Here is a 26,980-nt window from a genome sequence, read left to right as displayed (position 1 = left end):
GGGAAGGGTTAGAGGTGAGAAGCAGCAGAAAGTGAGGGGAGGGGAGGGAGGGCTGGCTACCGAGTTCTCACCCTAACCAATAGCACAAAAGTTCCAAGCCCAACGCCCATTTGTGCAGACTATTTCAGGAGTCAAGAATTGCATCTAAGGCCATTGTCACTGTGACCTGTGAAAGAAGAACACTAAGGGAGCTTCCAGGTTCATCTACTTAAAGGCTGTTTCTCCTTTAGTTGGAAGGTAAAATCTCAAACCTCAGCTAATCTGGTGGTGGTAATTGGGATGTATGCTTTTTTCTCTATGGTGTATTGACTGCTTTTTCCACAGGGCAGTAAGATACTTATGGGATAGGGCTTTATTTTTGCTAATGACAAGATTAACACTAAATTTCTAACCACGTGGAATGGTTTTTCCTGGTTCTTCTTTGCAGAGGGCAAGACAGAGTCTGTTGAAGCATTAGGAAGACTCTTGGGTAGGCTTTGCATGGAAAGGAGGCAACACATAGTCTTTGACGGTTTCACGGTTTTCATGTCATCGCCCCTTGGTTGCACTGAGAGCAGTTAAACTTTTATGGGCATTAGGGTTGCACACAGCAAATCTCACAGCAGATAAGTAGTCCATGGAATGGCCTTTGCTAACGTTATGCAGTGGGTTCTTGCTTTATTTTCTATCTCAGTAAAAGGTCTTAAAACTCCCCTCATTCACAAGAAAGCATGAGAAATGTAGCAAAACAAGGCAGTTTGGGAAGAGATGCCTAGTGAAATCACCCTGATGTGTAGGTCCAAATATGGCCCCCCAGAATGGTGCTCTGCTCTTAGAGTCACAAGGACCTCCTTTTCTCCATAGGCTCCGCTAGTGATGGACCCATATGTGATTCAGATGAGCAGCAACAGCAACCTCCCCTCCGTTCTGGATGTGCATGTCAACATTGGTGGGAGAAGCTCCTTGTTGGGAAAAATGAAAGGCAGGAAGGCCAGATGGTCAGTGAAGCCTTCAGACATGTCCAACAAAACTTTCAATCCTATCCGGGCCATTGTGGACAGCATGAAGGTGAAGCCAAATCCAGACAAAACCATGATTGCTCTGTCAATTGGTGAGTTGGGGACACTCTGGTGAGGGGCGACCATTGTTGCTCTTACCCCCATTCTCACGGCTGGTTGGAGAAGATGAGAGTAGAGGGGGAGTCTGAGCACTGGGCATGGAAGAGTAACATCTTGGTGGCTCCTTTTTTTTTCTCCCATGAAAAGGGGACCCCACTGTGTTTGGAAACCTGCCTACAGACCCTGAAATTACCCAAGCCATGAAAGATGCTCTGGACTCGGGGAAGTATAACGGCTATGCTCCCTCCATTGGTAAGCTTCTCCTGAGACTCTATCTGGTGGCTTCCAAATCTTTAGTGCTCTTCTATTAGGAATAAATTTCTAGCGGTTCTCCTTGCTTCATTGATGCATAGTTCCTAAGGAGAGGCTAAAACAAAATGGTCATTTGGATTTGGGGAAGGAGGTCTCAGAATGCTTAAACACAGCCACCAAGGTCCAGCTTCTTTCCTGGCTTCCTTTAGCACGCTGACCCCTCCTTTCTAAGCGCCCATTCACATACTTCTTTTTCAGATAGCACTCCTATCCTATCATTGCTAATTCTAGTAGGAAGGCCTTGAGTTTGGTTGCAGCTGCTTGTTTACTGAGCCCTCTAGGTCCTAAATTATTTTACTTACTGCACCATGTAAATAGCTTCTTGGCTTTATTTTCCCTTCTCCATACATTCGACGGTTATTTTAACTAGGGTTCTGAGCACATTCAAATGCAGTTGTAACTGTTTCAGATGAAAGAGATAAAAACAAACTAGAATATAAGGAAGGGGGCGTCCTACTGAAGAGTAGAAGGTTGTTTCTGACAGAAAGAAATTATTCTTATTTAGGTGTTTTTAAAATACAAGTTTCAGATGTACAGCTGTATAATATGACAACTGTATACACTACAAAGTGATCACCACCCCAAGTCTGGTTACCATCCATCACCAGTTGACCCCTTCACCCATTTTGCCCATCCCTATTCTTACTTAGGTTTAACTGTCTCCATCTATTAAACATTTCCACATTAAACATTTTAATAAAATCAGGGATCTTTTGACTTTATTTCAATGTGTTGCACATCTGTCTGTAATGTGCACCTAGCAACATATTCTTTTATTTTTTTAATTATTTTCATTTTTTTATTTGAATATAGTTGACACACAATGTTACTTTAAAGATTTTTATTTATTTATTTGAGAGAGAGAGAATGAGAGATAGAGAGCACGAGAGGGAAGAGGGTCAGAGGGAGAAGCAGACTCCCTGCCGAGCAGGGAGCCCGATGCGGGACTCGATCCTGAGACTCCAGGATCATGACCTGAGCCAAAGGCAGTCGCTTAACCAACTGAGCCACCCAGGCTCCCAACACACAATGTTACTTTAGTTCCAGGTGTTCAATGTAGTAATTCAACATCTCTGTATGTTATTGTGCTCAGCGCAAGTGTAGCTACCATCTGTCAGCAAAGGACGCTAGTACAGTATCATTGACTGTATTCCCTGTGCTGTGACTTTTATTCTTGTGACTTACTCATTCCACAAGTAGAAGGTGTATCTCCCCGTCCCATTCACCCATTTTTGCCCTTCCTCCTACCCACCTACCCCTGGCAGCCATCAGTTTGTTCTCTGTATCTGTAGGTCTGATTTTGATTTTTTTGTTTGTTCATTTGTTTGTTTTTTAGATTTCACATGGAAGTGAATTTGTCTTTCTCAGTCTGACTTATTTCACTTAACCTAGTACCCTCTAGGTTCATCCATGTTGTCACAAAGGCAAGACATAACAACATATTTTTAATGTAGAATACAAATCCAGTTTCGTGCTAAAATAGAATTTTATTTATTTATTTTTTTATTTATTAAAGATTTATTTATTTATTTGACAGAGAGAGACACAGTGAGAGAGGGAACACAAGCAGGGGGAGTGGGAGAGGGAGAAGCAGGCTTCCCGTTGAGCAGGGAGCCCGATGTGGGGCTCTATCCCAGGACCCTGGGATCCTGACCTGAGCCAAAGGCAGACGCTTAATGACTGAACCACCCAGGTGCCCCTAAAATAGAATTTTTTAGAAGATTTTATTTTTATTTATTTGACAGAGAGAGCACAAGCAGGGGAGTGGCAGGCAGAGGGAGAGGGAGAAGCAGGCTCCCCGCTGAGCAGAGAGCCCAATATGGGACTCAATTCTCAGACCCTGGGATCATGATCTGAGCCAAAGGCAGAGGGTTAACCGACTGAGCCACCCAGGCGCTCCACTAAAATAGAATTTTAAAAACACTTCAGAGAGATCTGAGGGACATAACTTTTAGGTTGATTGTTTATACTTTATAAAGTTTCATACAACAAAAATAAAAACAAAGTAAGACCAAAAATGAGGTTTTATCTCATTAAAACAAGTTTATAACTTTTATACCCAAAGTATTAGGGAACTGATTCAATCTGAAAAACCAGAACCAATTCTCCATGTGACAAATATTCAAAGGATATGAACATTTCATGCCAAAAGAAATACAGATCATAATATATATCTAGGAAAATGCTCTTCCTTATGAATAATTAAGGAAGTGCTGATTTATATAAGTTCAAGACATCTATCTTTATTAAGTGGAACATTATGAAATATTGTATCTGGACTTTCTGATTGAATGGAATCTTTTTGGCAAACAATTTTGCAAAACATAATTTGTATGCTGCTAACTCTACTCCAAGTTTATAAGTCAACATTTGGAAATATTGTCCAAGAATAGAATTTAAAAGAAAAAAATTGTGCAAAACCACTAATAGGTATATCATATGATCTAAAAAACTTAAAAGGGACCTAATGTATTGAATGCATTGATTGTAACTTTTCAAAAAACATAGTCCCTGGAAGGGATTTAGGAATAATCTAAATCCTGTTTTGTTTTTTTTTTTATGAAAAATAAAACATAATCACAGTAACCAAGATGCTGCAGAGTATTTTATGGTTTGGAGAATTCTCCTTATTATTCATACATTTGAGCTTATTTTTTTTTAAGATTTTATTTTTTTATTAGACAGACAGAGAGAGAGAGCATGAGCAAGGCAGAGGGAGAGGGAGAAGCAGGCTCCCCACTGAGCAGGGAACCCGCCTCAGGGCTCAATCCCAGTACCCTGGGATCATGACCAGAGCTGAAGGCAGACGCTTAACTGACTGAGCCACCCAGCCGCCCCCATACATTTGAGCTTATTATAAAAATGTAAAACATCGGGGCGCCTGGGTGGCTCAGTCGTTAAGCATCTGCCTTCAGCTCCGGTCATGATCCCAGGGTCCTGGGATCAGGCCCCATGTTGGGCTCCCTGCTCTGTGGGAAGCCTGCTTCTTCTTCCTCTTCCACTCCCCCTGCTTGGGTTCCCTCTCTTGCTGTGTCTCTCTCTGTCAAATAAATGAAATCTTAAAAAAAAAAAAATGTGAAACATCAAGTCAATGTCTTTGCTCTATGGTGGCTGAGAGCTAACCTGAATAGCACGTGCTCTAAGCAGGAGCAGAAAGTAGCTGGAAGCACTCTTAACTCTAGAGCATAGTGGTCAGCTTCTCCCTTCTACTCTTTCAGGCTACTTATCCAGTCGGGAGGAGATTGCTTCTTACTACCACCGGCCCGAGGCACCCCTGGAAGCTAAGGTAAGCCTTAGACAATGTATCAGCTCTGAAGCGGTATTGGGCAATCTGTACTTTTTTCCTTGTTTCTGTCCCACAAGGAATACGGTTTGCAGGGGGAACAAAAGGTGTGGAGAATTGCCCTTGGGCAATTTGAGGACTTCTCATATAGTGAGGCCACTAATCCATGATTTTATATATATATTTAAAGATTTTATTTATTTATTTGTTAGAGAGAGAGAGAGCACAAGCAGGGGTTGCTGCAGAGGTAGAGGGAGAAGCAGGCTCCCCGCTGAGCAAGGAGCCCGATGCAGGACTCCATCCCAGGACCCTGGCTGGGATCATGACCTGAGCTGAAGGCAGATGCTTAACTGACTGAGCCACCCAGGCATCCCCTAATCCATGATTATATTTAATGTCATTACAGTATGAGGAGGACGTTGCGTACAATTTATGTGATGTCTTGTCTTAAGGAGGCTCAAAGGACTCAGATGCCCCCCTATATTTGATTCTTTGCAAAAGATTATTAAAAAACAATAATTCATAAAGCAAATAAGTAACATTTTTTATTTTACCAGAAGGAACTTTTCTTAAATTTGCAGCTTCCCTCACTCACCTGAAGTTCATTCAGTTGGGAAGATTGAGGTACTATGGCATACCGAATTGATGGCAGTGCCAAGTGTAAATGCCCCTCTCCCTCTATTGTCTACTGTGTGTGGTTGATATTTCTTAACATAGGGGGTGCCTTCGGTCTATATTTCAGAGAAGAGTCAGGCCTCAAATTTATTGTCAAAAATAAATAAATAACCACGTGAAAAAGTCCAAGGTCAAAATGATCTCTCATGGAAGTCTGCTGAGTCACAGCTGCCATATCCTTTTTAAAGTGATTTACTTCTTTTTTAAAAAAAGATTTATTTATTTAGTTTAGAGAGAGAGAGAGGAAGAACAGGGAAGGGCAGAGGAAGAGGGAGAGAGTGAATCTCAAGCAGACTCCCTGCTGAGCGTGGAGCCTGTTGCGGGGCTTGATCCCATGACCCTGAGACCATGGTCAAAGCCAAAATCAGGAGCCGGATGCTTATCCGACTGAGCCACCCAGGTGCCCCAAGTAATTTACGTCTTTTAAGTAGTCAACATTTTCAACGTTTAGATATGGATATACACGAACATTAATTTCTTTCAATTTTGGCTTAGTGCATACAGTCCTTACTACTTTACTTAGAACTTGAAAAAGTAAGTTCATTATTGCTCCCCACTCACCCATCTGATAATCTCTTTTCTCTTGCTGCTGTTGGAACCCCTAACAAAGTGAGCCTTTTCTTTCTTTACAGGATGTCATTCTGACTAGTGGCTGCAGTCAGGCTATTGAACTTTGTTTAGCTGTGTTGGCCAACCCAGGACAAAACATCCTAGTTCCGAGACCTGGTTTCTCTCTCTATAGGACATTGGCTGAATCGATGGGAATTGAGGTCAAACTCTACAATTTATTGGTAAACAACTTTTTAATTTTAGACTCAAGGGCTCAATTATTTTTTTATAAGATTTTATTTATTTGACAGAGAGAGACGCAGCGATAGAGGGTACACAAGCAGGGGGAGTGGGAGAGGGAGAAGCAGGCTTCCCCTGGAGCGGGGAGCCCGATGCGGGGCTCGATCCCAGGGCCCTGGGATCATGACCTGAGCCGAAGGCAGATGCTTAACGACTGAGCCACCCAGGCGCCCAGGGCTCAATTATTATGTCGCAATAATATATGACCATTATCTTAGCACAGAAAGATCTGGAAGTGGGTGGCAGAGGCCACAAACACATTTTATTATTTAGAAGACACTGTTAGGTGAGTGTTCCCCCTAAATTTTTCAGAATCATCTTAGTCTCACCCTTTCTTCCTCCCCAGCCAGAGAAGTCTTGGGAAATTGACTTGAAACAATTGGAATCTCTGATTGATGAAAAGACGGCTTGTCTCATTGTTAATAATCCATCAAACCCCTGTGGGTCAGTGTTCAGTAAAAGTCATCTCCAGAAAATTCTGGCTGGTAAGTCCATCAGAGTTCATTTGACCAAAGGAGCAGATACGGGGATGGAATCCTTTATCTGTTTCCTGGAATGAGGAAAGAGTCAGTTCCAAGCTGAGGATGGAAATGGGGGAACTCCACGGGGGTCTCCAGTGAATAGTATGCTACAGGAACAGTAGGACTTGCCTGCAAGGCGAAAAAGGCAGCACTTGCCTCTGCACCATTTCCATATGTGGAAGAGAGGGTTTGAAATATCCAGTTGATTAAATGGCAGATTTAGGCTCTGTACCCTGGAAGGGTGTAGGAAGAATATATAGTTCTAAAAGAGGAAAACAAAACACACAAACATGAAATGCAAAGGAAAATAAGTCCAGGTGAATAATAATTGCTAAGGCAATTCACATTAAAAATGATTTGAGCCTGTTTCTCTTATTTTCAGTGGCTGCAAGGCAGTGTGTCCCCATCTTGGCTGATGAGATCTATGGAGACATGGTAAGTCTTGGGCAGGATATATCACTATAATAATCTCCTTTCCAAATTATTTCATGGGCCCTTTAGAGGTGGCATCTAGAATAACCAGAAGTAATTCCTAATCATTTCAGTACAGCAAATCAGTATCCCTGCACTCTAAATAAATAGATCGGGGTGCCTGGCTCGGTCGGTTAAGCATCCAACTCTTGATTTTAGCTCAGTCGTGATCTCAGGGTTGTGAGATCGAGTCCCATGTCGGACTTTGCACTGAGTGTAGAGCCTGCTTAAGATTCTCTCTCTCCCTCTCCCCCTCCTTAAAAAACATACATATAGATCTACGACACCTTAGCCAGTTTCCCAAAGTCCAAAAAGCTATGAAAATCTGAAGATTTTTGAAATTCATTTGGTGGAAAAACCTGACTTGACCTGATATAAAGATATTTGCAGATTTTTTTTATATATCTCACAGATCTATATATTTGTCAAAAAGGTAAGGAAAAGGACAGAAATGTTAATATGCTTGATTAGGAGTGCTGTCTGAGACTGTCCTGGTGTTATGTAATACATGATACATGTGCTACGTAACTTCTCCAAAATCCAAACAATTCTGCATTCTGCAACATTTAAATACAGGCCCCGGAATTTCAGACAAAGGGTTGTGGGCTCCTGTTTTATTTTTAGATCTCTAATTCCAACAGGCATGCATTCCCTAGAGCTTCATTGGGTTATACGTATTCCTAGGCCAGGATCAGTGTCCTCATTGTAGGCTTCCTTTAATCCAGACCAGACACCAGATTAAATATCTTGGGATAGGCTCCTTCGAAGCCTCTTGGGCTCCCAATCATGCTTTGGGGTAGGATGAGCCCAGAAATCCAAGGCCCTTTCCCTAGTTACACAAGGTAAAGGGCGGGAGACGGGATTTGGAGGAAAATAAGCCAGAAGACAACTCTAACAAGCATCTCCTCTCCTCAGGTGTTTTCGGATTCCAAATTTGAGCCTCTGGCCACCCTCAGCAGCAACGTCCCCATCCTGTCCTGTGGAGGGCTGGCCAAGCGCTGGCTGGTTCCTGGCTGGAGGTTGGGCTGGATCCTCATCCATGATCGAAGAGACATTTTTGGCAACGAGGTAAGAACAATGTGGTGAAACGGTATGTCTAATTTAGTATACGTACATGTATTTACTTTGCATGCCCAGTGGTTAGGAGGTGATTTTTGCTCTAGTGTTGTTTTTTCCTTCTTCTTGGCCCTGTAGTTTCTGGGTGCCTGGAAAGATGCCTGTAAGATGGTACTAGTTGTTCCTCTCCAAAACTCAGTTTTCCTGTACCTGGCTCTGTGAAGAAGTTCCATCTGCTTCTGATTTTGGGACTGCAAAAAAAAGGAAACAATAGCTCTAATGACACCTGATATTGTTTGCAGGCTTACGATGTGCCAGCGTTCAAAATACGTTATTTTAACTTAATCCTCCCAACAACCCAATGAGGCCAGGGTTAGTATTATCTACATTTTACGGGTGAGACAAATGAGGCACTGAGATGTTGTATAACTTGCCCAGAGTCACACAGGAGGCGTGTGACAGAGCTGGGCTGAAACCCAAGCGGTCTGATCCAAGAATGCCACTAGGCGTCATCACTTCCCCAGAGATTAAAAACCTGATGAAAAGAATGGTCAGAACAAGCATCCCCAAAGCTGGAACACTTAAGGAAGGCTAAGTAATATGTTTGCCGGGGCACTTTAGATCCGAGATGGGCTGGTGAAGCTGAGTCAGCGGATCCTGGGGCCCTGCACCATCGTCCAGGGAGCTCTGAAAAGCATCCTGCATCGCACCCCTCAGGAGTTCTACCACAACACTCTGAGCTTCCTGAAGGTAAGGGCAGCCCGTGGCCTTCCACTCTGGCAGTCAGGGAAAGCCACCAGGGGAATTAGGAATAATGGGTCCTCATTTCTGGAGCAATGTCCCATTACAGGGCTTCCAAATCAGGAGGTGGCATTAGTGTAACCATCCACCCTGACATTTATCTCATTTCTGGCACTTTACTCGGCTCCTGGGCCAAAAGCTTCCAGGGACTGGACTTTTTCTTGTTGACTCCTTATGCCAGCAGAGCAAACGTAGGTTCCCTGCCTTTGGTGTGGGCTCTACTTTTAATGACTTGGTTTTCTTTCACTTAAATTTTGATCCTTGACATCTTTCTTCCTCCTCTTATAGTCCAATGCTGATCTTTGCTATGGGGCATTGGCTGCCATCCCTGGACTCCAGCCAGTCCGTCCTTCTGGGGCCATGTACCTCATGGTAAGTGTGTGGGTGGCAGGCATTTGCTGTAGGGCAAGCAGAAGCCAGTCTGCAGCACTCACAAAGACAACCAACTAAGCTTCTGGGCCAGTCATTTTAGGAATCCCCTTGTTCTGAATTGCCTCAATAACATGATTTAACCTCAGTGTTGAAAAAAAAACAAACAAAAAAACCCCTTTTAAAATGACTTAATTTCTTGGTTCAGAAAATTGTTTTATTTATAGATACAGGGAAGATATAAGACACAAATAAGAGGCTTTCCACACCATTGCACTTCTCAACTAGGACTGATACTGGTTCCCTAGGGGTGTTTGGGAATATATGGGAATTTTGTTTGTTTGCAGAATGACTTGGGGCAGGTGTGGGGGGATGCTCTTGGCATTTTGTGGACTGGGGATACTAAAATCTCTTGCAATGGGTGGGATTGTTCCATGCAATTAAGAATTTCCTGGCCCATAATGCTTATATTGCCTTTTTAGAGAAACACTGGCATTCTGTTTGCAGCTCTCATTTATCATTGTCCAGGAAGGAACGCTTCAAAAAACTAAAATATTCATATAAATATATCCTCTCTTCCCTATGAAAAATTCCATGAGCACCTAAGTGTTAGAACTCTTAGTTATCAGTAGTAGAGTTCCAAGATATTTTATAGAGCCACCCTACCTTAATTTCTAGCATAGGAAGTCGGCCTGTTTTCCCTCCTTCTGATAAGTTTGCCTCTCCCTGTTATTGGTGTAGGTTGGAATTGAGATGGAACATTTCCCAGAATTTGAGAATGATGTGGAATTCACAGAGCGGTTAGTTGCTGAGCAATCAGTCCACTGCCTCCCAGCAACGGTGAGTGCTTATGTCTCTCTCAGGACGTTCTCAACTGTTTCTAGAGCCTTAGGAGCTCTCCCTGAGTTGGTCCTTAACCTGATTTTTTCCTCCCCCAACAATGTGTATTCTCATTTGATAAAATTTAAACTGATGTGTCTCATGGCCTTGATTTAAAATTTGTTTCTCCCCCATCATTATCCCATCTGTACTGGGAAGAAAAGTTGTGGCTGAACATTTTAGGTGAGGGGAAACAAGCTTGTCACACAAGTCCCTTTTAAGATGAATTAACTGTTTCTAGACTTAGCACCCCAATGATGGTGTCAACTCAGAGAAGAAGCAGAGCTAAAATAAAACAAAAACATTTATTTGGTGTCTCAGAATTGCAATTTGGGGAACACAGATTTAGGCAGCAACCCAAATAGTATCCTCCCACCCCCTACCCGTCCCATCCCCCCAGAACAAAAGTCAAGGGTTTTTAAAGACAAAATGGAATGTTTGTATATATTGTTTATAAAGAATTTTAATTGACTGGTGGCAGAAAACTAATCTAGGCTGAATATAATTGGTTACTCAAGCTATCACTGAACAAAGACTCTTACTATAGCAAGTTGCAGTAAGGAGTAACTGAGGACTCTGGTTGAGTCCTTTTAAGATTCGTGGTTTAGCCCAGTTCAAAAATTCACGGATTCACCGGTAAAGAGGTGCATAAGGTCCATCTCCTTAATGACCTCCTGGGTCCATTTTAAAACCTCCTGACATAAGTGATCCCATTTCATTTCACCTTCCACAGCGGAACTGAGCGAACCGATAGCTCTGAGTAAATGACATCACTGCTTCTTGCTGATCGGGACCCTGGTCATTTTAGGGTGGGTTAATACCAGATTCAACTGCTACAAAAATAACAGACGCTTATTTTTGCAGTGCTTCGAGTACCCGAATTTCTTCCGAGTGGTAATCACAGTCCCCAAAGTGATGATGCTGGAGGCCTGTAGCCGGATCCAGGAGTTCTGTGAGCTGCACTACCATTGTGCTGAAGGGAGCCAGGAAGAGTGTGACAAATAGGCCCAAGTCCATTCTCTTGAGCATGAGTCCCATCCGGGGAGGGCTGGACTGGGCCTTGCTGTTCCTCAAGAGGAATCAGGTGCCCCTACTGGGAGAGGGGCCTCAAAAGCATGTCAAGGGTTCAGAATTGCTCCTGCTTTCCCCCAACTATGTCCACATACACACTCTGCATCCCAGATTCTCCTCTCACTCTGCTCTGCTGGAGTGACTCACTAATTCATGAATCCGCCCCCTCCTATATGACTTCCTCCTTTTTTTCTGAGAGTACTAGGTGAGCAAAATTTACCAGAAAGTGGTAGAGACAAAAAAAGTAAAAGCTCATGATGAGAGGAACAAAAGATTGAATTTGTGCCCCCAAACATTTCCTCATACTGTAAGTAAGAGTACACTCTCTCCAGTCAGGTCTGAGGCCCAACTCTGTTATTGCTTCACTTCAGGTATACCTTGCTTTATGCAACAGAACTATAACGAAAGAAGTTGGGGACACATATATTTGGTTAAGTATATTTTAAACACATTAGGAAAATTTGCTAATTTGAAGGATCCCTTATAGAAACCTTCTTGTTGATTTTTTTTTTAAAGAATTATTGATTGTATGGGGCGCCTGGCTGGCTCAGTTGGTAGAGCATGTGGCTCTTGATCTTGGGGTCATGAGTTTGAGCCCCACATTGGGCACAGAGATTACATACACACATAAATAAATAGAATTACTGATTGTAAAGGTAATCAATGGACTTTCTAAATTTAGATATGTGTACATCAGGGTTTCTTAAAAGAAGGGCACATCTATAACTTAAAAAAAAAAAAAAGGAGGAATCCTAGGACCTTCCAGAAATACTGTGGTGTAAGGGCCAGAAATATCCTCACTTATCATTTTTATGGAATCATTGCTTTTGCTGTAAGGTTGATATTGATTTATTGATATATATATTATATTATCTTTTCATATGTTTTCTAAGGAACATTTATATTGACAAGATCCTTTATTTTGCCAAGGGCATAAATTATTTTTCTTTTTTTAAAAAAAATAAATTTTACTAAGTATGCTCTTCTGTAATGTGGTTTTTCTCCTCTGTGGGGAATTCCTATTTCCAGGTGCTGTTCACTGTTTAGTCTGATTGATGCATTACCCACTAGGCTTCATTTATTTCTTTGTCCGTGTACTGACATTTAAAGTTACTTAAACACTATTCCTAAAACATCTTATTTGGGAGTTCAGCTTCTGGCTTCCTACTTACAAACAAGGCAAACTAAGAAGCAACATTACAAACCTCTGGCATTTGACTTCACACTTTCCACTTGTGGGGACTCCCAATCTCTGGTCCCAAATTCCTATGCTCTAGATCCACTAACCACTCAGTGGTGAATGAAACTGAAGGGGTTCAGTTGACCCAGGGAATGAGAGAGATCAGACATCTTTCATTATGGGCCTTTTGCCTACAAATCCTCTTAAGCCCAGCTGACTAGTTTTTTTTCTCATGACTTCCCTTAGAGGAGGAAGCATGAAGTTATCTTGCAAGGTTGGGGGCCAGGAGTATACTATAATCAGTCTGGAGATTACTCACTAAAAGAAATTTTCCTTATCTAGAAGAGGAACTTCAGGTCTCAACCCTGCCAGTCACACCCAGTTAATTTCCTTTACAAAAATAAACATCAAATATCCATATTTAGTGAGTTCCCACTAAAATTTACCTTTTAATTTTCTTTGGCAAATCCAAAGGGAACATACAACAATTGAGATGATAAAGATTTGTTTCCTGTATGCCACCAATGCCAATAATTTTCCGAAAGTGCCTGGTTCTCTTTTCCTATGCCCCCCCCCACCCCCCGGCCCCAACCCCCAAAAGATCTCTGTCCGGAAAGATACGGGAAGACCTGGTGGTTTTACACAAGACGTTTTATCTTAACATGTGCATATAATTCTATCCAGTTTACTGAATTCTACTCAGACTTCTTAAACTTCCGAATTTCGTGTCTACATTTTGACAAAGGGATCAAGGAAATACTCAAACATTAAAAAAATAATAATAATAATACATGCACACTGGGCAAATTTTCAAAGGATGCAAACGAACAAAAAACAAAAAACACAAAAAACAAAAAACATTCCTCATGCCCGTGTCCTTCAGCCACCCAGTCCTTTGTCCCCTGAGGTAATCAGTTAGCAGTTGCTGGTCCCTTTGAGATTATTCTGTGAATATGTAAACGTGTGTGCGTTAAGTTTTCCTTTTTCCTTTCCTTTCTTCAAAGTAACTCTTACTCAACTTAGTAATTCAGCTTCCTAGGGAAGACAAATAAGGGATATTTCTGAGGTGTCCATCACCTCCTGGGTGTTCCTAGATAAAGAGAACTCCTGGGCGGGTCTCCTTCCAAACAAGATTAAAATTCCCCCCGGGATAGCTTCCAGATGCTTCTCGGACAGCAGCGGCAGGAGAGAGGGTGCGGTCTGAGCGTCTCAGAGGAAACAATGCGATAAAAAAAAAAAAAGCCTGTGACGGCGCCTGGGTGGCTCGGTTGGTTAAGCGACGGCTCAGGTCATGATCCTGGAGTCCCAGAATCGAGTCCCGCATCGGGCTCCCTGCTCAGCAGGGAGTCTGCTTCTCCCTCTGACCCTCCTCCCCTCTCATGTGCTCTCTCTCAAATAAATAAAATCTTAAAAAAAAAAAAAAGTCTGTGAATTCACCTTTCTTTCTAGGCCAGAGCACCGCCTATCGGGTAACTGGCAAGTACCACACAGCTCGTGCCACATCGCACCCCACCCCAGGCCCTAAGGAGCCAATAAAGCCCTGACAGGGGGCGGGAGTGGAGTCGCGTGAGGAGAAACTACGGCTGCGCAGGCGCTGATGCGAGTGCGAGGCGCCCTGCAGCTCAGGGAGCATGCGCCATCACGGGCGCCGAAGCGCCGCTCCGGGCGCAGCCGCAGAACCTGAGCAGTCGGCAAGGGTCGATCTCTGTGGCAGGTGCTGCGTTTTTCTCAGTTGGGCGCTTCGGTTTTGTTTCCTCCTCCAGCTTCTCTCTCGGACCCGCGTCCTGTGGAGAGGTTCTCTTCCTCGTTTGCTCCCTGTCTGGGCCACATCTGGCAGGACGCTTCCCGGAAGTTGACACATGCCTAGGTATTGTAAACACCTGTTAAATAAATGAACTGTGCGTTTTTCTTTTCCTCACTCTGGGCCAGTCCCAGTAAAGTCCGATGAGTTGTGACACAGAAGCAGAAATTCCTCGTAGCTGTTTTTTTTTTTTTTTTTTTTTACAATTTATTTTAAGTTTCTCAAAGAGTCTTCTACTTTTTGTTTGTTTGTTTTTAAAGATTTCTTATTTATTTGACAGAGAGAGACACAGCGAGAGAGGGAACACAAGCAGGGGGAGTGGGAGAGGGAGAAGCAGACTCCCGCCGAGCAGGGAGCCCGATGCGGGGCTCGATCCCAGGACCCCGGGACCACGACCCGAGCCGAAGGCAGACGCTCAACGACTGAGCCACCCAGGCGCCCCACCCCGTAGCTGTTGTTAACTGACAATTGTGTGGTCCCTGGAACTTTTCTCCAAAGAATTGTGCCCTTCATGGTCCCGAGTACTCGGCGTTTATGTTCGCATCTCTCCTCGGGCAGAAAAAATCCACCGCTATGCTCCACACACTCCGCACATTATTACCAGGAGGGGCTGTGTTTTAAGTACCCTAGAGGTTGAATTATTGAGTCCGTAGAAGAACTGAATTCCCGGTACATCTTATTCATACTCCTTTATTTTAAACAATTGGTGTATATTTACAAACAAGTTTCGTAGGGTTTCCTAGAACCTGCAAATCCGGATGATTTCTGTGGGTCACATTGTTACAGAGCACCTTCCAAAGGAGCAGTCACTTTCCGACATTACAATTGAGGTATATTATGTAGTAGGTGATGCCATTTCTGCAAAGGAAACAATGAGATGAACGAGCAAGTGTGTCTTAATTTTTGTCAGTGTTTCAAGAATGGAAAAGAATTCTTGCTCTTTGAGACATTTACTCATTTGGTAACTGAAATGCAAAGTACATCATGGAATTCAAAGTACTTTATGCCCCATTTAAAAAATAAAGCCACAGGAGTTCTTACTTTGGCAGCATGTATACTAAAATTTGAACAATAAAGAGAAGATGGGCATGGTGCTAGCAGTTTGAAATTGAAGAGCACATTAAAAGGATTATACACCGGGGCGCCTGGGTGGCTCAGTTGGTTAAGCTCAGGTCATGATCCTGGAGTCCCGGGATCGAGTCCCACATCGGGCTCCCTGCTCAGCAGGGAGTCTGCTTCTCCCTCTGACCCTCTTCCCTCTCGTGCTCTCTATCTCTCATTCTCTCTCAAATAAATAAATAAAATCTTTAAAAAAAAAAAAAGGATTATACACCATGACCAAGTGGGCTTTATTCCAGGAATCCAAGAATGGTTCAACAATGGAAAACCAATCAATGTAATACACAACCACAACAAAATGAAGGGTGAAACAACACGATCATCTCTATTGATGGAGACAAAGCATTTGACAAGATTCTACACACTTTCATGATAAACACACTCAAGCTAGAAATAGAAGGAAATGACATCAACATAATAAAGACCATCCGTGAAAATCCCATAGCTAACATCATACTAGTGAAAGGCTGAAAGCTTTTCCAAGGATGCCTACTCTCGCCAGTTCTACAGTTCTATTCAACATTATGTTGGAAGTCCTAGCCAGAGCAAATAGGCAAGAAAAAATAAAAGGCATCCAAATTAGAGAGGAAGCAGTAAAATTATCTCTGTTATTAAATGACATCATCTTATAGGTAGAAAACCCTAAATAGTCCATAAAAAAATTACTAGAGAAAAAAAAACCTACTAGAACATATCAATTATACTTGAATAAAAAAATTAAAAAAGGAAAAATTAAGAAATACCAATTAGAACTAACAATGGAATTCAGCAAAATTTCAGGATACAAAATCAATGCACAAAAATCAGTTGTGTTTCTATACACTAACAACAATAGCATCAAAAAGAATAAAATACTTGGGAATAAATCTAACCAAGGAGATGAGAGGTGAAAAGATGCTCAACATCACTAATCATCAGAGAAATGAAAAACAAAACCACAATGAGATATCACCTCATGCCCATTAGGATGATTACAAAGAAAAAAGAAAGGGAGGGAGGGAGGATGGAAAGGATGGAAGGAAGGGAGAAAGAAGGGAAAAGAAAAGAAAAAAGTGCTGGACAGGACAAAGAAATTGGAATCATTGTTCACTGTTGGTGAGAATGTAAAATGGTGCATCCACAATGGAAAACATGGCAGTTCCTCAAAAAATTAAAAATTGAACTACCATTTAATCCAACAATACTACTTGTGGGCATATAGCCACAAGACTTGAAAGCAGGGTGTCAAAGAGATATTTGTAAAGCTATGTTCATAGCAGCATTATTCACAAGAGTCTGGGGTAGAAGCAATCCAGATGTTCACTGAGGGATAATGGTTAAACAAAATACAACAGAATACTATTCAGGCTTGAAAAGAAAGGAAATGCTATAACATGGATAAACCTTGAGAATATTATGTTAAATGAAATAAGCCAGTCACAAAATGACAACTAATGTATGATTCCACTTCTATGAGGTATCTACAGTAGTCAAGTTCATAGAAACAGAAAGTAGAATGGTGGTTACCAGGCATTGGGGGAGGGGGGAAAGGGGGTTTCTTGTTTAGTGGGTATAGAGTTTCCTATTTGCAAGATGAAAAAGTTCTGGAGATTTGTTTTACAACAATGTGAATATACTGAAAATTACTGAACTGTACACTTACACTTAGAAATGGTTAAGATGTTAAATTTTATGCTATGTTTCCTTTCTATCGAATGAGAAAAAGCAGATCCTAAGAGTTCTCATCACAAGGAAAAAAAAACATTTTTTTTTCTTTTTTGGTGTATCTATATAAGATGATGGATGTTAACTAAACTTATTGTACAAATCATTTCAAATTATATATAAGTCAACTTGTTATGATGTATCTCTTAAATTATATAGTGCTGTATGTCAATAATATCTCAATAAAACTGGAAAAAAATTGAAAGCTACAAAAATGTGAGCTTCATGAAGGCAAGGGCTTTTTTGTCTATTTTATCTTCTTGTATATGCTCAGTGCCTGGAACAGCCTCTGGCACATAATAGGTTCTCAAACCATATTGGATGAATGAGTGAGTGAATGAGAAAATACAAAGACTAATGTATTGCCTTTACTTTTTATCTTCTGGTTAAGTGAACTACAGCAAGGAGATATTAAGTTTAACTGAAGATATTACTAGTGTAGAAGGAAGACCCAGAGATGAAGATATTTAGAAAGTTTACTTTCAGGGCTCCTGGGTGGCTCAGTTGGTTAAGCGACTGCCTTCGGCTCAGGTCATGATCGTGGAGTCCCGGGATCGAGTCCCGCATTGGGCTCCCTGCTCGGCAGGGAGTCTGCTTCTCCCTCTGACCCTCTTCCCTCTCGTGCTCTCTATCTCTCATTCTCTCTCTCTCAAATAAATAAATAAAATCTTTAAAACAAAAGAAAAGAAAGTTTACTTTCAAAGAGGTGCAAGGAAATGGTCAATAAGCACTTGAAAAGTTGTTCAACATCATTAGCCATTAGGAAAATGCAAATCCAAATCACAATGGGATGTTGCCTCAGACTCACTATGATGGCTGTTTACTTTTTTTTTTAACATTTTTTTTTCCTTTTAAGTAATTTCTGTGCCCTGGCTAGGGCTTGAACTCATGACCATGAGATTAAGAGTTGCTTGCTCTACCAACTGAGCCAGCCAGGTGTCCCTGATGATGGCTATAATTAAGAAAACAGACAAGTGTTGTAAGGATGTGGAGAAATTGGAGTATTTATCCACTGCTGGTAGGAATATAAAATGTTCAGCCACTTTGGAAAGCAGTTTGATAGTTCCTCAAAAGGTTAAACATGTAGTTACCATATGACCCATCACTTCCACTTCTAGAGCAAATAAAATAAGAGAAATGAAAACTATGTCCACATAAAACTTTTATAAAAATGTCCATAGCAGCATTACTCATAATAGCTAAAAGATAGCAACATCCCAAATATCCATCTGCTGATGAATGGCTAAAGTGTGATATATCCATACCATGGAATATTATTTGGCAGTAAAAAGGAAGTACTGATGCATGCTACAATGAGCTTTGAAAATATTGTGCTAAGTGAAAGACTCCAGTCAAAAAAAAAAACTATATATTTTGTGTGATTCCATATATGTCAAATGTCCAGAATAGCCAAACTCATAGAGATAGAAAATAAATTAGTGAGCCTGGAGTTGAGGGTGAGGGTATATTTGGGGGGTGGAAGGTGGAGAGTGACTGCTTACAGGTCAAGATTTCTGGGGGGAGGTGATGAAAATGTTCTCAAATTTATTCTTTTGATAGTTGCACAACTTTGAATATACTAAAAACCATTAAATTTTACACTTAAGTGGGTGAATTTTATAGTATGTCAATTCTATTTCAGTACGCTGTTTTTCTTTTTTAAAGGTACAAAGGACTCAGATTTCAGGAAGATCAAGTCAAATATTTGTTTGGCATTTAAAGGAATTTCAGGTTTTTAAAAGAAAGGTAAGAAGCCCATAAAATTACCAGTTTCGTTTATCTGTTCATGGTGGAAAATAGTAACTTTTTCTCATGTTAGCCATATTCACAAAGATTGTGATATTATTTTAGACATTAGTATTCTAAAAGGGATGACACCATTTTTTATTAGGGAGTCCACACTAGGTATTACTTAGTTTTAAAATTTTTCTTGGGGAATGGAACTAGTGAGGTGACTTCATCATTGCTGATTCATCTCAGGGTACAAAGTGTTTTTCCTGATTCTGGTGTTTTATAATAGAAGCAGAAAAGCATCACTTGGGCCTCCACACTGGGAAGAATAAGAAATTTCTAGCATAACTTACATGCTATACTAGTGCTCTTTAAGCATTTTTGTTCATGTGTTCTCAATAATTTTGAATTCTGACCTTGAAGTTTTTAAACATATATAAAGTAGAAACAAGAGTATAATCAACACCCATATACCCATCATCCATTATCAAGACTTTGCCGTATCTTTTTCTTTCCTGCTTGTTTTCTTTGTTGAAGGATTATAAAGTAAATCCTAGGCATATGTCATTTTCCCTCATACACTCAGTATACATCTCTAAAAACCTGATTGCTTAATCACAGTGCCACATTGCACCAAATAATCAGATCTCTTCAGTTATCTTCAAAATGTCTTTTATAGTTGGTTCATTCAAATTAGGATCCAAGCAAGGTTCAAATATTACTTTTAGCTTTATTTTTTATTTTTTTAAAATTCTTTAAAGATTTTATTTATTTGAGAGAGAGAGAGAAAGCAGGAGCAGGTGGGGTGGGTGCAGAGGGAGAGGGAGAAGCAGGCTTCCCGCTGAGGAGGGAACCTGATGTGGGACTCCATCCCAAGACCCTGGGATCATGACCTGAACCAAAGGCAGACCTTTAACCAACTGAGCCACCCAGGCGCCCCTTACTTCTGGCTTTAGGTGTCTTAAATCTCTCTTAAATCTTTTCATGCCATTGACTTGTTGCAGAAATAGTTGTCCTGTGAAATGTCCCTAAGTGGGTTTGTTTGCTTCCTTGTGGTGTCATTTAACTGGTTCCTCTAAACCCCAAAAGTCCATTTAAATGGAATTTAGCTCTAGAACATGTATTTTTCAACAGGGATGATACTAGAAATTTTACATTATTCCCTTTCTTTCTCGATCTTGTATTTTGAGTCCATGTTTCCCTCCAATTTTATGTTAGTGTAATCCTTTATTATCCTTGAAAGTGTTGTGTTGATCATATTTCTCTTCAACAAAAAGATAGACTGAAGTGGCAGACTTCTAGGTATTCTAACACCCGTTCTCCCCTTCTTTTCCAGTATTAAAATGCCTGGACAGGAACCCCTTTTCATGTGAATTTCTCAACTTGGGGTCCCAGACTATTCAGATAGAATACATTTGAAGAACAAACCCCTGTGAAGGAATGCCCATGGTTACAGATTCTCAGGGGGAGAGGTTTTTTTTTTGTTTGTTTGTTTTGTTTTTTCTTTCCAGAAGCCAAACCAAGAAAGATTTTTTTTTAAAGATTTTATTTATTTATTTGCTAGAGAGAGAGAGCACAAGCAGGGGGAGCTGCAGGCAGAGGGAGAAGCAGGCTCCCCGTGGAGCAAGGAGCCCGATGCGGGACTCAATCCCAGGACCCTGGGATCATGACCTGAGCCGAAGGCAGCCGCTTAACCGACTGAGGCACCCAGGTGTCCCAAGATTTTTTTTTTTTTTAATCCATCTTTTCATTCAGGCTTAACATTTGGAGAGTCCTGACTTGGTGCATAGTCTAAATTTTATCTCCCTGCCTTACATGGGCCTAACGCCTCCCCTCCTTGTGTTAAAATCCAAACCCTTGGATTGCTGAACTAGTACCAGCACAAGTGTACTCTAACTGTCCTTGTTTTCAGTCCCTCTTTACTTGTGTTCCTTGGGAGATTCCCTTATTGTCTTGCAAGTTTCGCTCTGAATCTGAAAATGTTTGTTAAATTTGATCCAGCATATCTAAGTGTTTTGAAGGCCAAATATTTTCACGTTATCTAGTTTCTGATATGGTGACAGAAATTCCCATGCTTGTAGCTCCCTCCAATCTGATGCTTCCTCCTTCCATTCTTTCCTGCAGGAATCCTTGTTCCAATGCAGATACAATTCCTTGTTATTCCCAAATTCTTTAAAATGTTCCTTTACCTCTTTGCCTTAACTATAACTTGGCTGTTCCCCCAGAGACACTGCCACGCCTAGAGCCAGTTTAAACTCTCTGAGAGAGTTCTGCGGTAATTATCCTTCTTTAAAATATAGGCTACATTACTTTATACCCTTTCTGTGCACTCTCCTTTGTTTACTTAGGGCCTTGACATGTGGGACATTTCAACAATTCTGTGGATGACCTAACTAACCCACACCCTAACCTCAAGGCCTCCTGCCTGTCTTAAACCCGAGCTGCTATAAATCCTACTCACTTTTGGCCACCCATTCCCATAGCCGCACCTTTGTTTTTTCATCATCATCCTGAACTAGACCATTTTAGGAGTCTTAAACCTTGATGCATTGTATACTCCTCTCAACCTGCTTGCCCTCCAACTCTCTCACAAGTTTACACCTTGACTTTGTTCAGCCCTCTAATCTCTCCATGTCTTTCTCCTGATCCATTCACTCTCTTGCACTGTTACTCTTCTTTCTGTGTATACCCCATGGTGCAACACTCACCCACATTCTTGCCAGCTACTTAAGCTTCTCCAATTCCTTGTCTTTCTATAGCATTTACCACGCAAAGTCTCTACCTGGGATTAATCTGTGAGCCTTCTCCATCTCTATACTTAAAATAAAAATAAGATAAATTGGTGCCATTGGTTAATGGTCTTCGGCCTCACTGGGCCCTCAGCACTGCATCAGCAACCCTTTACAAATACTGGACCAGTGACTCCTTAGAAGCCTTGAGCTGAAGTTGGCAGAGCACATATAAAAGGACCTTAAGGGTCTGCATTGCTGTTTAAGAAAGCCATTTACTGAACATGTTGGGCTTTATTTGAACAAGAAAAAAACTTCATTTGTGTTTGAGCCATCAAACATTTGGGGATTCAATTGTTATAGCAGCTATCGTTACCTTAATTAATGCAATAAGATATCATTTTGAATTTTTTTATTAAAGATTTTATGATTTTACTTATTTATTTGAGAGAGAGTGAGCAAGCACGTGAGTGGGGGGAGGGGCAGAGGGAGAAAGAATCTCAGACTCTGCGCTCAGTGTGGAGCCTGACAGGGGCACGATCTCACGACCCCAAGATCATGACCTGAGCTGAAGTCGAGAGTCCAATGCTTAACTGACTGTGCCACCCAGGTGCCCCCCATTTTGATATTTTAATCAGTAAGAAGAGAAAATTCTATTCAGAAACAGTAATACAAAATTTAATCCCTTTGTTTTAAAATACATCATTAATGATACAAGTAAAAATCATACATCCTCGGGGCACCTGGCTGGCTCAGTCAGTAGAGCATGTGACTCTTGATCTCAGGGTTGTGAGTTCAAGCCCCACGTTGGGTGTAGAGATTACTTAAAAATAAAATCTTGGAAAAAAAACATACCCTCGAATAGACATTTCTCCAAAAAAACATATGCAGTGGCCAACAAGCTTATAAGATGTTTGACATCATCATTGGTCATTAAGGAAATGCACATCAAAACCACAGTGTAATATCACTTCTCACCCACTGAAATGACTAACAAAAACAAACGATAAAGTAACAAGTATTGGCAAGGCCATGGAGAAAATGGAACTCTTATATGTTGGTGGTAGGAATGTAAAATGGTACAGTTGCTGTGGAAAACAGTTTGTTGATTCCTTGAAAAGATATACAACTACTAGAATTCTACTTCTAGGTTTATATATATCCAAAATAATTGCAAAAAGGAATGTAAATAAAACCTTGTTCATAAATATCCTTGGCAGCTCTAGTTACAATAGCCAAAAGGTGGAAACAACTCAAATGTCCATCAACAGATGAATAGAGAAACAAATTATGGTATATACATATAATGGAATATCATTTAGCTATAAAAAGGAATGAAGTACTGATACATGATACAACTTGGATGAGCCTTGAAAATATGCTAAATAAAAGAAGCCAGACACAAAAGGTCACATATTGTATAATTCCTTCTGTATGGAATATCCAGAAAAGGCAAATCTATAGAGACAAAAAGCAGATTAGAGATTGTTAGAGGGGATTGGGGGGGATAGGGAGTGATAACTTAATGGATATGGGGTATTCTTCTGGGGCAATGAAACAGTTTGAAATTGAGAGGTGGTTGCACAACATCGTAAATACAAAAAAATGCCACTGAATTGTACAGTTTTAAATGGTTAATTGTATATTATGTGAATTTTACCTCTAAAAAAAGAAATAAAGAAAAGAAAAAGAAAAGAAAACAACTATAAAACTATAAAGGAAAAAAGAAAAAGTTAAACCACCTATAATCCTCATGCCTAGAGATGATCACTATTCCTATTTGGCTGTGCTGGATTTCCTTCTAGATTTTTTTAAAATTATGGGATTATACTAGATACATTGATTTGTAAATATGTTATTTCATTTAATAAATCATGCATCTTCAGTATTTTTAAAATGGCACATAATAGTGATGGAAATTGTCTGTATCTTGACTGTATTAATGTTAATATCCTGGTTGTGATATTGTATTACAGCTTTATAAGATGTTATCATTATAGGGGGAACCTAGGTGAAAAGTATATTTGATCCTTCTGTATTATTTCTCTCAACTGCCTGTGAATCTACAATTATCTTAAAAAATTAATTATAAAAATATCACACTAGCCAAAATCAGTTTCTTTTTTCTTTTTTTTTAAGATTTTATTTATTCATTATTCATTTGAAAGAGAGAGCGAGCACAAGTGGAGGGGAGAGGCAGAGGGAAAGGGAGAAGCACACTCTCCACTGAGCAGGGAGCCTGATGCGGGACTCGATCCCAGGACCTGGAGATCATGACCTGAGCTGAAGGCAGATGCCTAACTGACTGAGCCACCTAGGCACCCCCAAAATCAGTTTTATTAAAAAATATAGAATATGGAACTCATGAAACTTATATTGGAAAATGGCATTTTTCCAGGCTTTTTAATTTAATTTTTTAAATAGATGATATAGTCATAAGGCTCAGAAAATTTTAAGTATAAAGAGTCATGTAGTAAAAGTCTTCCTTTCATCCTTATTCCTCATCTCCAATCCAACCTGCCTTATTCCCTATGGGGTCATTGTTTTTAGTGTCTCATGTTTTTAGTGTCTCATGTATCCTTCCATGGAATATAGGTGTATATAAACAAATTTGAATACAGGTTTATATATTCTCCCCTTAATATAAAAGACAGCATGAATCCAGGTCTTGTACTTTGTCTTTTTTCTTTAAATATACATATATGTGTATGTGTGTGTATGTATAATATATATAATGTATGTGTGTGTATGTATAATATATATAATGTATGTGTGTGTATGTATAATATATATAATGTATGTGTGTGTATGTATAATATATATAATGTATGTGTGTGTGTGTATAATATATATGAATTTGGGAGCTTTCCATATATGCACACAGAGAGATTTCTCTCTCTCTCTCTTTCTCCTGCTACATAGTATTCCATAGTATGGTTATATCATAATTGTTGCCCATCAATTTTGCCCATCTCTAAGGGATTAGTTAATAAATAAGTTAATTGCTTACTTGGAGGACACCAGGAGAGGAGCCCAGGGATAGAGCAACTTTCCCCATGAATCAGTGGCAGCAGATGTGGAGGCTGCCAGCAGAGGCTTGTCTGGAGGGTGAATGGGAGAGCCCACCAGGTGGAAAAGAACATCAGCCATCCTCTAACACTAGTGAAAATGATGCCATTGCTGGCAGAATGTAGCACTTCTAGAAGTTGTGAGAATGACACTAAGGCTCTCCCCCAGCCCACCACTTCTCGCTCAGGCTCCACACTCAGCCCTCCCCCTTCCACAGCTCCCTTCCAATATTTCTGCCTCAGCTGCCTTCTTTTTAAGAACCATCCAATCCCAGGGGTTCCCATGGACTAACTCCTCCCTTTCTGAGGCCATCTTATCCATATTTCAGTAACCATAATTTGATGACTCCCAAATGTACATTTCTAGTCTAGACTTCTGAACTTCAGACTTGCACATCCAACTCCCTTCTCCCATCTAAAAAGTACCACCAATTCCTCATTTCCACTTGTGTCTTCCCAAATCTGGCCTTCTTCCGCTGTTCCCTCTCTCAGGAAATGGCATCTCCATCCCAAAGGCACAAGCTAGAAACCTAAGAGTCATCTTCAACACCTCTTCACTTGAATTTCCCCATATACTCTCAAATATCCCTTAGATCTGGCCATTTCCATCTCTATAGACTGCTCACTCTAATCCACATTACCACTGGCTACTACAATTTCTTAACTGGTCTAAAAACAATTGTTCTGCTCTGCCATCCTCTCAACATTGCAGCTGAAGTGTTGTTGCTTTTTAACTTGAAATCTGATTTTGTCACCTGCTTAAATAATAACTTTCCATTGCTTTTAAAATCAAACAGAGGGCGCCTGGGTGGCTCAGATGGTTAGGCATCTGCCTTCGGCTCGGGTCATGATCCCGGGGTCCTGGGATCGAGTCCTGCATCGGGCTCCCTGCTCGGCGGGGAGCCTGCTTCTCCCTCTGCTTCTCTCTCTCTCTCTGTCTCTCATGAATGAATAAATAAAATCTTTGAAAAAAATAAAATAAAATAAAATAAAACAGAATCCCTAGCATGGCCTTCGGGGTCCTCCATTGTCTGGTCCTGCCTGCTTTCCTCCATTTTCACCTTGCACCAGGTTCCTCCTAGCTTTTGGGGCTTTCCTACTGCGCAGTCCTTGCCATCAGCCTTTTGCTCACACTCTTCCCTCTGTCTGTATCATTAACTTTGATTCATTTTTTAAAGCACAACTCATAGAAGTCTTCCGTAGACCCTCAGCTTAGGTCAGCCTTCTTTTCGTCATTGTTCTTTTTTTTTTTTTTTAAGATTTTATTTATTTACTTGACAGAGAGAGCAAGACAGCGAGAGAGGTTACACAAGCAGGGGGAGTGGGAGAGGGAGAAGCAGGCTTCCCGCGGAGCAGGGATCCCAGGACCCCGGGATCGTGACCTGAGCCAAAGGCAGATGCTTAACGACTGAGCCATCCAGGCGCCCCTTCTTTATTGTTCTTACCTTCTTTTGTTGTTATATATTTCCTTGAGTGGTTCCAACATTTGATTAACATTTGTTTCCTTCATTAGGCTGTAAGCATCCTGAGTCTGGGAACTGGCCTGTTTTCGCTTATCATTGTCACACAGCAATTAAATTCTGAATCAATGAATTACTGCGGTGCCATGGCAAGAGTGAGGGGCCTCTTTACCACCTTTAGCTACTACCATACCCTGGGAGATAATGTAGATCACAGTCCTATCTCTCACTTCCTGGGGATGCTGCAGAGGAGGAAGCATCCACCAGCCAAGAGCTTATGCTCTGGAGGCAGGGAGATCTGAGCCTGTTTGGGTGCTGCCATTTGCCAGCTGTGGATTCTTGGGCAAATCCCTTTATTTCTCTGAAGCTTAGTTTCCCAGTCTCTAAAAGAGGGTTACCACCAACTTCAAAAGTTATTATTTTTTTGTCACACTCATTACGTTTAATATTTTTTCAAAAATTTTATCTAATACATTGTCCATTTTGAAAGTTTTTGGTTGTCCCCATAGTGTCTTTTTTCAGCCTTTCTTTGTTGAATCTAGGATCCAGTCAAGATTGGATCCAATCCCATTGCATTTTGATGTCCTAGCTCTTTAGTCTTCTTTAATTTAAACAATACACTTGTCTTTAAAAAATGTTTGTCTTTTATGATATTGGCAGTTTTGAAGTGTCCAGGCCCACTGTCTGTAGAATATCCATGTTCAGTACTTGATGGCTTCCTCATGACTAGATTCAGGTTAAACATTTTTTGGCAGGAGGACTTCAATGATGGTTTGTACTTCTCCTTACACTCCACCAGGAGGC

At 40.9% G+C, this 26,980-nt stretch overlaps 1 protein-coding gene across 1 annotated transcript; it reads left to right on the top strand.

The window, feature by feature from the left end:
- The first annotated feature begins 114 nt into the window (after positions 1-114).
- TAT (tyrosine aminotransferase) lies at positions 115-12,367 on the top strand. Its single transcript, XM_027620062.1, has 12 exons — positions 115-237; positions 844-1,090; positions 1,245-1,349; positions 4,628-4,695; positions 6,000-6,158; positions 6,563-6,701; positions 7,120-7,172; positions 8,124-8,276; positions 8,886-9,014; positions 9,354-9,437; positions 10,176-10,274; positions 11,178-12,367. The coding sequence occupies exons 2-12, from the start codon at positions 856-858 to the stop codon at positions 11,316-11,318; spliced, it is 1,365 nt and encodes a 454-aa protein (XP_027475863.1). The 5' UTR covers positions 115-237; positions 844-855; the 3' UTR covers positions 11,319-12,367.
- The last annotated feature ends 14,613 nt before the right edge of the window (positions 12,368-26,980 follow it).

This window comes from Zalophus californianus, chromosome 17 (assembly GCF_009762305.2).
Source record: "Zalophus californianus isolate mZalCal1 chromosome 17, mZalCal1.pri.v2, whole genome shotgun sequence".
Taxonomy (NCBI): Eukaryota; Metazoa; Chordata; class Mammalia; order Carnivora; family Otariidae; genus Zalophus; species Zalophus californianus.
Note: the sequence above shows the minus strand (reverse complement) of the source record. Positions and strands in the feature narration are given on the sequence as shown.